The sequence below is a fragment of the Telopea speciosissima genome, chromosome 10 (assembly GCF_018873765.1).
Source record: "Telopea speciosissima isolate NSW1024214 ecotype Mountain lineage chromosome 10, Tspe_v1, whole genome shotgun sequence".
In the NCBI taxonomy this organism is placed as follows: Eukaryota; Viridiplantae; Streptophyta; class Magnoliopsida; order Proteales; family Proteaceae; genus Telopea; species Telopea speciosissima.
This window is the reverse complement of record NC_057925.1, coordinates 60,149,876-60,162,620: the sequence shown is the minus strand read 5'-3', so window position 1 is coordinate 60,162,620 and position 12,745 is coordinate 60,149,876. Positions and strand designations below refer to the sequence as shown.

Below are 12,745 nucleotides of genomic sequence, written 5' to 3'. Positions count from 1 at the left end.
GTTGATCACAGGTTACAGCCCAGGTGTGGCCGCAAGCACAAGACCCCAAAACCAGTCCAGAATTGCTGTGGGAGAGCCTGTACTGGTGTAGGCTGGGAAGACATTTTATCATATTTCATGGGGCCAGCTTGTTATATGCGTGGTGGCTTTTGTTGGAGTGTTTGTTGCTTGCGTAGAAGGCTTTGAGAGGTATTATGTGGGGCCCATGGACAGTTTGGCGTGGGAGATTAAATCCAAGATATGAAGTTTTTTTAATAGACCTTGTGGGACCATTAGTCTTGCGTGGAAAGAATATAGTCACGATTTGGGCGCCCTCTTTAGGCCACGCATGTAATTCCTTTTTCATTTTATACTTGCAATATTATAAATAAAGATGGGACTTATTCAGACTCCAGCGATTTTAGAAGAATGAAAACTGAATGTTGCTTTGTGCAACGGCAGTGAGAGACCCATCCCTATCCCATCTTTCTTTTTTTCTCTATTTTATGTTTATCCTTTTGTTCTGTTTTATTTTTTTGATTCAACCTATTCCTGAGAAGCATTCGAAGGCCTGTTGCTACCGCTGAAAGTTATTGTTGGACAGCCTATTGATCCTGACTGTAGGATAGGTTAACAACGCCCTATTTCTACATTAGTTATGCTTCTTTGTTTTGGAAGTCTTTCTTGCATCTTCTGTTCTTTCAGGATCTGCCCTTCATTTTTTTTTCCAAAAGGATTGGAAATATTGAAGAGAGTAGCACATTGACATCCATGCTCTGATACGGGAACCCTTCATTCTACCTAATACCCAATGTGGATATTGGAATGCATGTCAGATCCTTCGAATCTGGATGCAGTTTTTTCTTTCTCTCTTTTTTCTGGAATTCGGTGTTTATTTATTGCCTGAACATGCATAAAACATAATCTGTGACATGTATTATTACAAGTTTGTGCCCTTCTAACTTTATAGGTTGTAGGTTTTTCTTCCATGATTACATTCGGAGTTCTTAATGTCATCTTGTAAGTTAATAATTTGCATTCATTTCCTGCTAAAAGTTTTCATTTCTGGATTCAAATAATGAATGCATCTGTCAGGGATAATCCCACATCAACTAACTATGGGACCTTGGATGACGTCATATATCAGATGGGCTTCCTCGACCTAATAGCTTAAGCTTTTGGGTTAGATAATTAAAAAGATCATTCGTGCAAATAATGAATGCATTAGATTAGTGGGCGAGCCTTGGTGCAACGGTTAAGTTGCGCTATTGCAACCATTAGGTTTCAGATTTGAAACATGGAAACAGCCTCTCCGCAAAGCGGGGGTAAGGCTGCGTACACTTGCCCCTCCCAGACCCTGCAGTAGCGGGAGCCTCATGCACTGGGACGTTCTTTTAATGAATGCATTAGATTACCATCTACCTTGTGCAGTTGAAAATTTTATACCATTTTTATGTATGCAACTGGTTCTGGATATCTGTAAGCAGGATTGTCAGCAAGTTCATCATTACATATGAGCTCTCTCTCCCCCCCACCCCCCCAAACCCATCATCCCAAACGGAAGGTGGGGGGGGGGGGGGTTAGAGCAGAGGATTCTTTGTTTGGTTGTTAGATAGGATCTTTGCTTTTTTAAGAACTCGAAAATTGCCCGATGATGCACCTTGCCTCTTTTACCCCTCATCAAATAATGCTATTAAGAACCTCCAGACACAGGCTGAATAGCTTTTACACCTCAGATTGGTCCCTTGCGGATTCTGTTAAGAGGTGAACTTATGGAAGTATTGTCAAGGACCAAACCTTTGGGGGGCGGGTATTTGCTCTAGTCAGGTCTGTGAATGCAGATAAAAGAAGGGGCTAGAGATTTTGCTGGAAGGGGAATTAAACTAGGGAAGATCTACTCTGATTCTTAGGTAGCTGCAGGCTTAAGGCAGTTTCTTTCATGCTTTCTTTGTCCATGTTTGTTCGTGTTTATGGAGAGACAAATTTACCGGGGCTCACTATTTTCACTTGTGTGCATGAAAAGGGTTTCTGTATGCATGATTTTGTCTCAGCATCACCTCAGTTTTCTCCGAGGAAAGCTGGGCCTGTAGATTTAGTCTGTTTTCTTCTTTTTGTCAATAGAAATTCTTCCCTCCAAAAAGAAGAAAGAATGCTTGTTTTAATATTTGCTCCTTAAGACTTGTTTGTTTGAATCCAGATATTTTCCTGTATTGGCTTTCATTTCATTTTTCTCCCCTTTCCAATATCCGTCACACTGACATAGGATTGCTATTGTTTTATTATGTAATTTTTTATTCTTGAATTATGAACAATATGATTATCATATGATACCATTATCATTATTTACTTTTTCAGTGGTTACACTAGTTCAAAATTTTATTTATGACAGATGGGTGCTGTTGCATTGCGATTAATGGAGATGTGGTTGCTCAAGGATCTCAGTTTTCTCTAAAGGATGTTGAGGTTTTGGTAGCTCAAATTGACCTAGATGCTGTAAGATGTAATTTTCACATTCTTTATCTTGTTTTGTAGTTGTAATGGAGACTGAGGAACCATGTCTTCCTGTAAATCCTAATAAATGGTACCATATTAATTTCGAAGTTCATTAAGTTGAAGCATGAATGATGTTTAAATCATTTGAAGGCTGTATATGATTTTATTCCATACAGATGGCTTCATTCTACTTGCATGGCGTGTTCTGGGAATGTGAAATTTCTACATGAAGTGTTACTGTACAAAATAATCCTTCCAGCACAAGAAGATTATTTTAGATGATAATAAGATAAGAAATGTTATATCGTTGGGGTAGCTGGCCTGGTTATTCAGCTGTAATCTTCAGTTCAGCTGCCTGATGTTGTCCCCTCTCCTATGTTCTGTGTTCACACTACCAACATAAAGCGTTGTAAACATTTTAACCCTTCACCCCCAAATGTTGGATAAGCTCTTTCCCATGAGCTATATATGTAGCGAGTCACATTTGAATTGTAACCTGTAGGAAAATCTGTCAAAGCAGATTCATACTTTATCATCCACCAAACGTTGGGACATTCTAATCTTAATTTGTGGCTTCTAAACTCAACTCTATTTTTATATTTTTTCTTATTTTTTATTTTTATTTTTAGATATATCTCATATGTTAAGATTTTAAATTCTGGTTCCTTTGATTGCTGAATGGCAGGTGGCTAGTCTTAGGGGATCAATCAGTAGTTTTCAACAGCAAGCAAGTTGCACATCGAAGGTCTCATCAGTGAAGGCACCTTACCAGCTTTGTCAGTCTTTCAACCTCCAAATGTCCCTTTCCAGTCCACTTAAGGTCAGTTCTCCTCAACCTTTTGACTGTGCGAGGAAAGTTTAACTTCAGTTGTATTCTATTTGTATTCCCTTTTATTTCTTCATTTCAGAGGTGGTTGATATAGATTTTCTTCAAGATGAAGATGAATGTGACAATGACAGTTGCTTTATCATGTTTCAAGGGAACCTTGGTTTACAGTGATGGGATGTTTTATAATCCTATTTCTAGTGCTAATGATCAATGTTGTAATGCCTTAGTAGTTTGCAGCCTCTTTTGGTTCATCTTGTTATTCCTTCTTCACCTTTGGGTAGATCGTCTTCTGGTGCCTCTGACAGTCGATCAGATTGTTGCTCTACTTCTTCTTTCCTTAAGTGTATGTACTTAGATAGGACTTTTGTGAACCGATTTGGGAGTTCAACCTTTTCGCATGTAAAGCAGGGCAAAGCAAAGACCTGTAGCTTTAAACGCGCTCCGAACCAAAGGAGGCAGATACATACTTATCCAGACATCCACTAGATGCACTTGCTCCTTTCATTCCTCTATCCATGATTCTGTTCTGCCCCACCATTCTCCAGAGTCAAGAAAAGGCTCCACCACTTTGGCAACTAAATAGCTTCATATTCCACTTTGGCAACTAAATAACTTCATATTCAAGAACGACCTCGTCCACGCAACCTGTATGTCATTATGCATCACCATGGTTCAACCTCCAACACTTTGCCCTCTTGAACCATGTTGACAACTTTATGCTTGGGAATTTACCACAGTTTGATGTTGGCTTATGCCCTACCTTGATGATTCCCCAACACAAGTCAAACTAAAGCCTTATCCCAACTAATTGGGGTTGGCTACACAAATCCTGTTTATCCATTTTATTGCAAGACATAGAAGCTGTTAACACCTTTATTGGATCCTGGTAAAAAACCAAAAATGAAAGAAAGAAAAAAGACATCAAAACTTACTTGAGGGCAGTTGTCATTTGTCTTGTACTCTTCGTGAGGCAGTAGATTCTCAAAGTCTCCTCACTGTAAAATGCTTTCTGTGTTCCTTTTTTCTTCCATATCTCCCTCATTGTCGTATCAGAGTATACTGTTGTATGCTCTCTTTGTACCTTCTTTCATCTTTTGACTCTATGAATATTGTTTTCTTCCTATATTCCGGCCACTCAGTATGCTAAAACCAATTCCAAACATGCTATATACACAAGCCACAAAATTTTTCTATTCTCTATACTCATGCCCTACCTGAATGCATTGTGGTGAAAGAAAATTTCCTTCAAATTTATCCTTGTTGATGCTAGCATGTATGGTGAAAGCATAAATAATCTTTGATTTTCCATGTTCTTGGTTGTACTGGCAACTTAAATAATCTTTTCCACTCTTGAAATTCTTTGGACAATTTGTTTGCACATCCTGCAGAGATCAAAATGTCTCTGAGCACGTTGGATTTCTGGATGAAGTTGCAACTTGACTTCTGCTGTTCTGCAACATAAAACCAAAAAGGAGCAGTCTATAATTCCACCTTCTCATGTCAACACCAGGTGGAATTGATCTCTTCTATGGGTCCACTGAATCTCATCATTGAGTTCCCACTCCCCAGATCTTATCTTCTATCTTCTCAGTAGGCAAGCTTGTAGTGCCCTAATACATTCATTCACCTCTTCCTCTTTTGATTCTTCAAGGCATTTGTTTTGATGCTTCTGTGTTTCTTAATAGACCTCGCTGTCTGGTATTTTGGAACTGAAGACTCCTTTATTTCCATTAAATATTCCTTCTGTTTGCTTTCCCCTTGCATAAATCTGATAGACATCAACAAGGTTTGAATATCATGCTACATGTGGATAATGATAATAGAAAACAGGAACTGATGATGTTCATAATAGTTTTATAGAACTCTATACATATATTCTTATTTGTAAGACATGGCATGGTTCTGAAACAAGGGTCAGCCTTAAGCCCTAATCTTTTTGCGCTTATCATGGGCGACCTAACCAAGAGCATTCAAGATGAGGTCCCTTGGTGCATGCTCTTTGTTGATGATATTGTTTTGGTGGATGAGACAAAGCAGTGATTAACTCTAAGTTAACGCTTTGGAGATCAACCTTGGAAACTAGACGTTTTAAGATTAGTAGAACGAAGACGGAGTATATGATGTGTAATTTTAGTCACACTATGATGGATAATGACATGATGCGAATTGAGCATAGTTATCAAGGCGGCAAGCCGACCACGGCGTTTGAGGGCCTTCCTAAGCGCCTTGGCGATAGGGGGCCGCAAGTCTAAGTTAAAGCTTTGGAGATCAACCTTGGAAACCAGAGGTTTTAAGATTAGTAGAACGAAGACGGAGTATATGATGTGTAATTTTAGTCACACTATGATGGATAATGACATGGTGCGAATTGAGCATAGTTATCAAGGCGGCAAGCCGACCACGGCGTTTGAGGGCCTTCCTAAGCGCCTTGGCAATAGGGGGCCGCAAGTCGCCTTGGCGAACAAGGCGTTCTAGTGTTCTATTTTTTTATATAACCATTTTATTTGGCACAAATAGCATATTAAAAATTATATAATTCTACTTCTTTGCCAAGTAAATATTAAAGAGTCAAACCAATGCAAGATATTAGAATAGTATTCCAAATTTCCAATCATCCAATGATCCAATGTGTATAAAACTTAAAAGGTATTAAAGTAAAGAAAAAAAACCTTAACAAAAGAAAATAATCAAACTATCAAAATAGAGTCAACGATGACACAAAGTCACGAACTGATGATTTTGAAGTCATCATGGCAGCCAAGGGAAAGGGCCTGTTGAAAAAGTCCAAACTCACTACTACAACAGCACAAACAATATGCATTTTTTTATGCAAAAGGTTAATTAAGAAATATGACACCCTAGAGCAGGTTCTTAAGAAATTCTTTCATTTTTGAGGCTTGAAATCTAGGAGAAAAGAAAGAAAGTACTGTTGGAAAATATTGAGATGGAGCTGTTGAAATGGGCTTCAACAGGTACAGGTTCATACTTGGGGTTGTGGCAGGGGCAACTGAAGTTGCAGAAGAAAATGAAGAAAACACAGAGATAACCGTAAGCAAGGGAGTACGAGAAGAACTGAAGAATTGAAAAACTGAAACCAAAAAATAAATAAAAACACTTACTGCTGGCCGGAATATGTAACCGGCGTAAAGGAAGACAGCCGGTTTCCGCTGCAAAAGGAAGAAACAGAGAGATGTGGTTAGAAGAAAAGGGTTTGGACTTTGGATTTTAGAAGAAGAAGAAAAAAAAAAAAAGAATGCATAAGTGCACAACTGTACAATACTTACCGGTGGAGGCAGGACTCTGGAGATGGAGATGTCGGTGGAGAGTGGAGAGTGGAGACTGTAGAGATAAGACAGTATTTAGAAAATTAAAACTTGTTTAGAAGGGACAAAAAAAGCATTATACTTACTGTCAAGGGCCTGGAGATGTCGCCGGACGCCTGTGGAGGACCGGAGGTTGCTTCTCTCGCCAGTGGGGGTGGATGCTGGAGATGGGGGTGTCGGTGGAGAGGAGAGGTTAGAAAGAGGAAAGGGGTTTAGATTTTAGAAGGAAAAAGGGAAAAAAAACATGATACTTACGGTTAGCCTCGCCGGACGCCGGTGGAGGATGGGGACTGAGAGGGAGGACTGAGAACTTGAGAAGGAGTCGAAGGACTGAAGTCTGAGCTCTGACGGAGTCGCTGCAGGTCTCCGCCTCGCCGGACGCCAGTGGAGGATGGGGACTGAGAGGGAGGACTGTCGAAGCCTCGAAGTACTGAGGTCTGAGCTCTGTCAGAGTTGCTGCAAGTCGCCGCTGCTTCTTTTCTCTTTTGTTGTTTTCTTTTTTATTTTGGTATGTCCCGCGAAGGTGAATCGATTTGGTAATTGGTATTTAGGTGTTTTTTTTTTTTTTTAAAGTTTAACATATCCATGCTCTTCTCAGAGCATGGAACCAAAAATGTACAACCAAAGAAATATTTTCAATTAGAATAACTTAAAGAACATAAACAAAAAAGTTAAAAAACAAAAAAAAAAGGCCTAAGGTGACCGCCCAGAAGAAATGGCGTCCTAAGGTGCTTGAGGTGACGCCTTGGTCTCTAAGGCGCTCGCCTTTGTGCTATACCATAAAGCGTCCACTCGCCTAGCCTCTATATAACTGCTTGGACGTCATGGCGATGCCTCGATAACTATGGAATTGAGGAAAGAGAGATACCACAAAGTGACTAGATTAGATATTTGGGGTTAATCATCAATAAAGAAGGGGACATAGAAGATGATGTTTCACACAGAATTAAAGTGGGATGGATGAAGTGGAGAGGTGCATCCGGAGTGCTGTGTGACCGACGTATTCCTTTAAAGCTTAAAGGAAAGTTCTATAGGACTGTCGTACGACCAACTATGATGTGCGGGGCAGAATGTCGAGCAGTTCTATAGGACTGTCGTATTCCCTCATTTTTTCTAATCCTCAGTTTTACCTACTTTATTTGTTTGGATCCGTGTAGCCAACCCCATTAAGTTGGGATAAGGCTGAGCTTATTGTTGTTGGTGGTGGTGGTGGAGTAGAGGACTGAACATAATTGTGTAGGATTACTGAACATTAAAAGTCTGCATCTGCAACCGTGAGATCTTACATAGCTCTTGGCCGTTATAAGCATTAGCCCACTCACCAACCTATGTACAGCAAGAGACTTTGTTGGCAGTAGATATGAGTTGTTGTCATTTCTAGCTGATAAAGATGATTTTTATTTATTGTATCATTCATCTATTGGATTGGATGAAAGTAGTAAGCGCCAATTTTGGGACAACATGGATGATTTAGTACAGGGTTTTGGCCAGGATGAGTCGATTATTATTGGAGGTGACCTGAACGGCCATGTTGGGAGCGATTGTAGAGGCTATGAAGGTGTTCATTGGAGGCTTTGGGGTCGGGGAGAGGAATAAGGAGGGGACCTCTATCCTAGACTTTGCGGTAGCTTATGATCTATACATTGTGAACACTTTCTATGAAAAAAGAAAGGAACACTTAGTTACCTACAAAAGTGGGTTTCATACTAGTCAAATTGACTTCTTCCTAACAAGAAGGGCAGATAGAACAGTGTGTAAGGACTGTAAGGTTTTCCCTGTGGAGAACCTAACAACCCAACATAGGCTGGTAACCCTGGATATATGTCTCAGTACCCAGACACATAGGAGGAGAGAACCATGCACCCTAAGATAAGATGGTGGAGATTAAAAGGGGAGTACCTAAATACATTTACCGATAATGTGGTCAAACAAGGAAAGTGGGACTTTGAAGGAGACACTAATGTGATGTGGCATGAGATGATGATGTGTATTAAGAGGGTTGCCAAAGATCTGTTGGGGGAAGCGAAGGGTAGTCATCAGGCCCCTAGAGAGATTTGGTGGTGGAACGAGGAGGTCCAAGCAGCTATTAAGACCAAGAGAGTGTGTTTTAAGACTTTGCAAAAGACTAAGGAAACAGAGGATAAAAATAAGTATAATGATGCCAAAAACGAGGCTAGGAAGATCGTGGGGATTGCTAGGGCAAAGAAATATGAGGATCTCTATATGTCAACCTAAACACAAAAGAAGGGGAATAAGCTATCTATAAGATAGAAGATGAGAGAAAGGAAGTGTAGGGATTTCGACCAGGTGAGGTGTATCAAGGGTGGTGATGGAAGAGTGTTAGTAAGAGATGAAGACATTGTGAAGAGGTGGGATGAGTATATTTGTGATGTACTAAATGGAGATAGGTCGAATAGATATGACCCAAACGCTTACACTTTTCAACAAGACACCACACGACATAGATATGTACGAAAGGTTAGTGCGGTGGAAGTTAAAGAAGCCTTAAGAAAGATGAAAAAAAGGCAAGACACCAGGCCCAGATGAGATCCCAATATAAGCTTGGAAATCCCTAGGAAGTTGTGGGGTTTATTGGTTAACCAGCCTCTTTAACAAGATTATGAGCACAAGGAAGATGCCAGATGAATGGAGGAGAAGCATTGTAGTCCCGGTCTACAAAAATAAAGGTGATATCTAAAGCTGCAATAACTATAGAAACATGATGCTAATGAGTCACACTATGAAACTTTGGGAGAAGGTTATTGAAGTCCGTTTGAGAAAAGAGACTCATATCTCGGTGAACCAATTTGGCTTTATGCCAGGTAGATCCACGACTGAAGCTATCTACATATTGAGGAGGCTCATGGAAAGATATAGAGATAGCAAGAAGGATCTCCATATAATCTTTATCGACCTGGAAAAAGCCTATGATCGTGTCCCTAGAGATATAATCCAACATGTTTTAGTGAAGAGAGGGGTGTCAACTAAATATGTGGATGTCACTAAAGATATGTATGAGGGTGTGGTAACTAGTGTGAAATCTGTGGGAGGTCAGGGTAAGGAATTCCCAAGTACGATTGGATTACATCAGGGTTCAGCCTTAAGTCCTTACCTTTTTGCACTTATCATGGATGATATAACCAAGAACATTCAAGACGAGGTCCCATGGTGTATGCTCTTCACCAATGATATTGTTTTGGTGGATGAGACAAAAGAAGTGATTAACTCTAAGTTAGAGCTTTGGAGGTCAACCTTAGAAACAAGAGGCTTTAAGATTAGTAGAACGAAGACGGAATATATGAGGTGTAATTTTAGTCACACTGGGATGGATACTGATATGGTGCGAATTGAGGAAAGAGAGATACCGAATAGTGACTATTTTAGATACATGTGGTCAATAATAAATAAAGAAGGTTACATAGAGAATGATGTTTCACAGAGAATTAAAGTGGGATGGATGAAGTGGAGAGGTGCGTCCGGAGTATTGAGTGACCGATGTATTTCTTTAAAGCTTAAAGGAAAGTTCTATATAGGACTGTTGTTCGACCGGCCATGATGTTTGGGGCAGAATGTTGGGCAGTTAAGAAGTGTCATATTGATAAGCTTTGTGTGGCAGAGATGAGGATGTTAAGATGGATGTATGAAAAAACAAGGAAAGATAAAGTACGGAATGAACATATAAGAGCAGACCTGGGGGTTGCGCCGATCAATGACAAGCTCCGAGAGAGTCGTTTAAGGTGGTATGGTCATATCCTACGGAGGCTTACGGATGCCCCTGTAAGGAGGAGTGATATGATTCCGATTGAAGGAGCTAAAGGAGCTAGGGGCAGACCTAAAATGACCATAGGAGAAGTGAGGAAGGACATGCATAGTCTATGTCTTGTTCCAGGTGACTTCGGACAGAGCAGATTGGAGGGCAAGGATCCATGTCGCTGACCCCATTTAGCTGAGTTTCTTCCGATGTGCTGGGTTGTGCCTCTTTCCTCTTACTATACCTTTTTTTTTTTTTTTGGATCCATGTAGCCGACCCTATTAAGTTGGGATAAGGCTGAGTTTGTTGTTTGTGTGATTCATCTATTAGTTTGTGGACTTTTCCAGTCTTCTTTGCCAATTAATCTTTTATTATATTGCAGATTAGGTATCATTCTCCAGAGGAGGAAATTGCTTTTGGACCTGGTTGCTGGTTGTGGGACTATTTACGAAGAAGTGGAGCTTCAGGATTTTTGCTTCCTCTTTCTGGTGGAGCAGATAGTTCTTCTGTAGCGGCTATAGTTGGCTGCATGTGTCAGCTTGTTGTAAGAGGTCAGTTATACGAACTGTAAGGCTTATTATTCCACTCTTTAACTTTTGGATCTCTCTCCTGTTTTGATTTGAATCAAATCATTAATTGATTTATAGTCTGTATTTTCCGTTTTTTCTTTTAATGAGGAATGTTTTCCTTGAATGGAAGATTGTAAGGAGCCTCCCTAGTGACCCTTTAATTGTGGGTTGTCATGGTCATCTGGTTCTGATCAAGAATTGAGCACAGAAAATGTTTACATTAAACAGATCCTAGAAATAACCTTATGGCCTTATGGGCCTGTCTGCCCTTGTCTAAACATTCTACAGAATGGTATCTAATAGTTAGGGAAGCTAGAACTGTCAACTCAGTCTTTTTCTCTTGGATATGTCCTCGTGGAAACTGGAAACCGTTAGACTGCTAACACAATTTGCTGGTAAATGGGAACTATGTGTTTCGTAATGTTATGGTGTCAATGGGTCAGTTCCAAGTGACCCATAAGTAGACCCTGCTATATGAGCCATGTACAATTTGGTGCTCCTTGGATCAGGTCTTAGGGAACTCAAACTGTGCTGGCAATTCTTTGAAACAGATTTTGCGGCCAAAACTGCCCTAAAAACACAACTCAGTTTTGATAAAGATTACCAACATGAAAAAGTTTATGGCACTAAGTTCCAAACAATTATACAATTTAGTAGGGTAAAGTAGCTTTGTGGTATCTACTACTTCTGACTCAGAAAACATTAGTCCTCTTGGATATCTTCTTTTTCCTCTTTCCATTTTGTTTACTTCTTGATGCCGTGTGTACATGCAGAAATTGCAAATGGGGATGAACAAGTAAAAGCTGATGCGATACGAATTGGTCAATACACTGGTGGACAGTTCCCAACAGACAGTAAAGAATTTGCTAAGCGTATATTCTATACAGTATTCATGGGGTCCGAAAACAGGTGGTAACATGTACCAGAATTAGGGATCCTTGCAGTAATTTATTTTGACACAGGTTGTGATGCAATATTACTTGGCTGGTTGGACTGGCATGGTAGGATAGAAAGATATGGTTGTCTAGCCAATGAGTGTTTTCAGGTTACATCACATCAACGACTTCCAAATTCTGCATTCCCTTGGTTGATGCATGGCGTTAATAAAAGAAAAAAAAGAAAGAAAAGAAACTGATGTACATTTCTGCTATTAGAATAGATTCTTCAGGGATATGCTAGGGGCCTTTGAGGGGCATCGATTTGTATTTCTTCTTCTTAATGATAATTGAAAATACCTTTTTGTTGTGGAAGAATTTATATTTGGGCCCATGAATCCTTTGATAACTTTATGGTTTTTAAGTTTCTCAAATTCAGAAACTTTCTTACTGTTTTGTGGGTTATTGTCTACAAACCATGCTCATTATCAACATAACTGAAGTGATTATTAACATGTTTGCTTTGGATGGCCTGCAGTTCAGATGCCACAAGGTTACGGGCAAAGACTCTAGCAGATGAGATTGGGTCATGGCACCTTGATGTTTCTATAGATACTGTCATTTCTTCTTTACTCTCCTTGTTCGAAAAACTTACTGGAAAGCGTCCACGCTATAAGGTAGAAGGCAATAATCTCAATTCCTGCATTGGCTTGAGATCTAGTTTTCTTTGTGATCTATTGTTAAATTGAAAGAAGGTTTCTTCCATTTTTAAATGATGGGGAATTTTTTGTCTAGCATCAATTTGGCACACATGGCCTGCCAACTCATTGAAATTTTCAATTGGTGGGCCAAGCCTAGAAATAACCGTAGGCTTGTAGCATTATCATAAACCATTAGTAGGCTAAACTGAGGAGGTTACAAAGTCT

The 12,745-nt window shown here is 39.8% G+C and overlaps 1 protein-coding gene across 1 annotated transcript in view; it reads left to right on the top strand.

The window, feature by feature from the left end:
* LOC122641651 (glutamine-dependent NAD(+) synthetase-like) overlaps window positions 1-12,745 on the top strand; it is a 28,432-nt gene that overhangs the window by 8,533 nt on the left and 7,154 nt on the right. Inside the window, exons 4-8 of the mRNA XM_043834939.1 lie at window positions 2,369-2,472; window positions 3,158-3,292; window positions 10,758-10,926; window positions 11,718-11,853; window positions 12,358-12,496. Coding sequence (XP_043690874.1) covers window positions 2,369-2,472; window positions 3,158-3,292; window positions 10,758-10,926; window positions 11,718-11,853; window positions 12,358-12,496 — 683 coding nt within the window. The remainder of the gene's footprint in view (window positions 1-2,368; window positions 2,473-3,157; window positions 3,293-10,757; window positions 10,927-11,717; window positions 11,854-12,357; window positions 12,497-12,745) is intronic.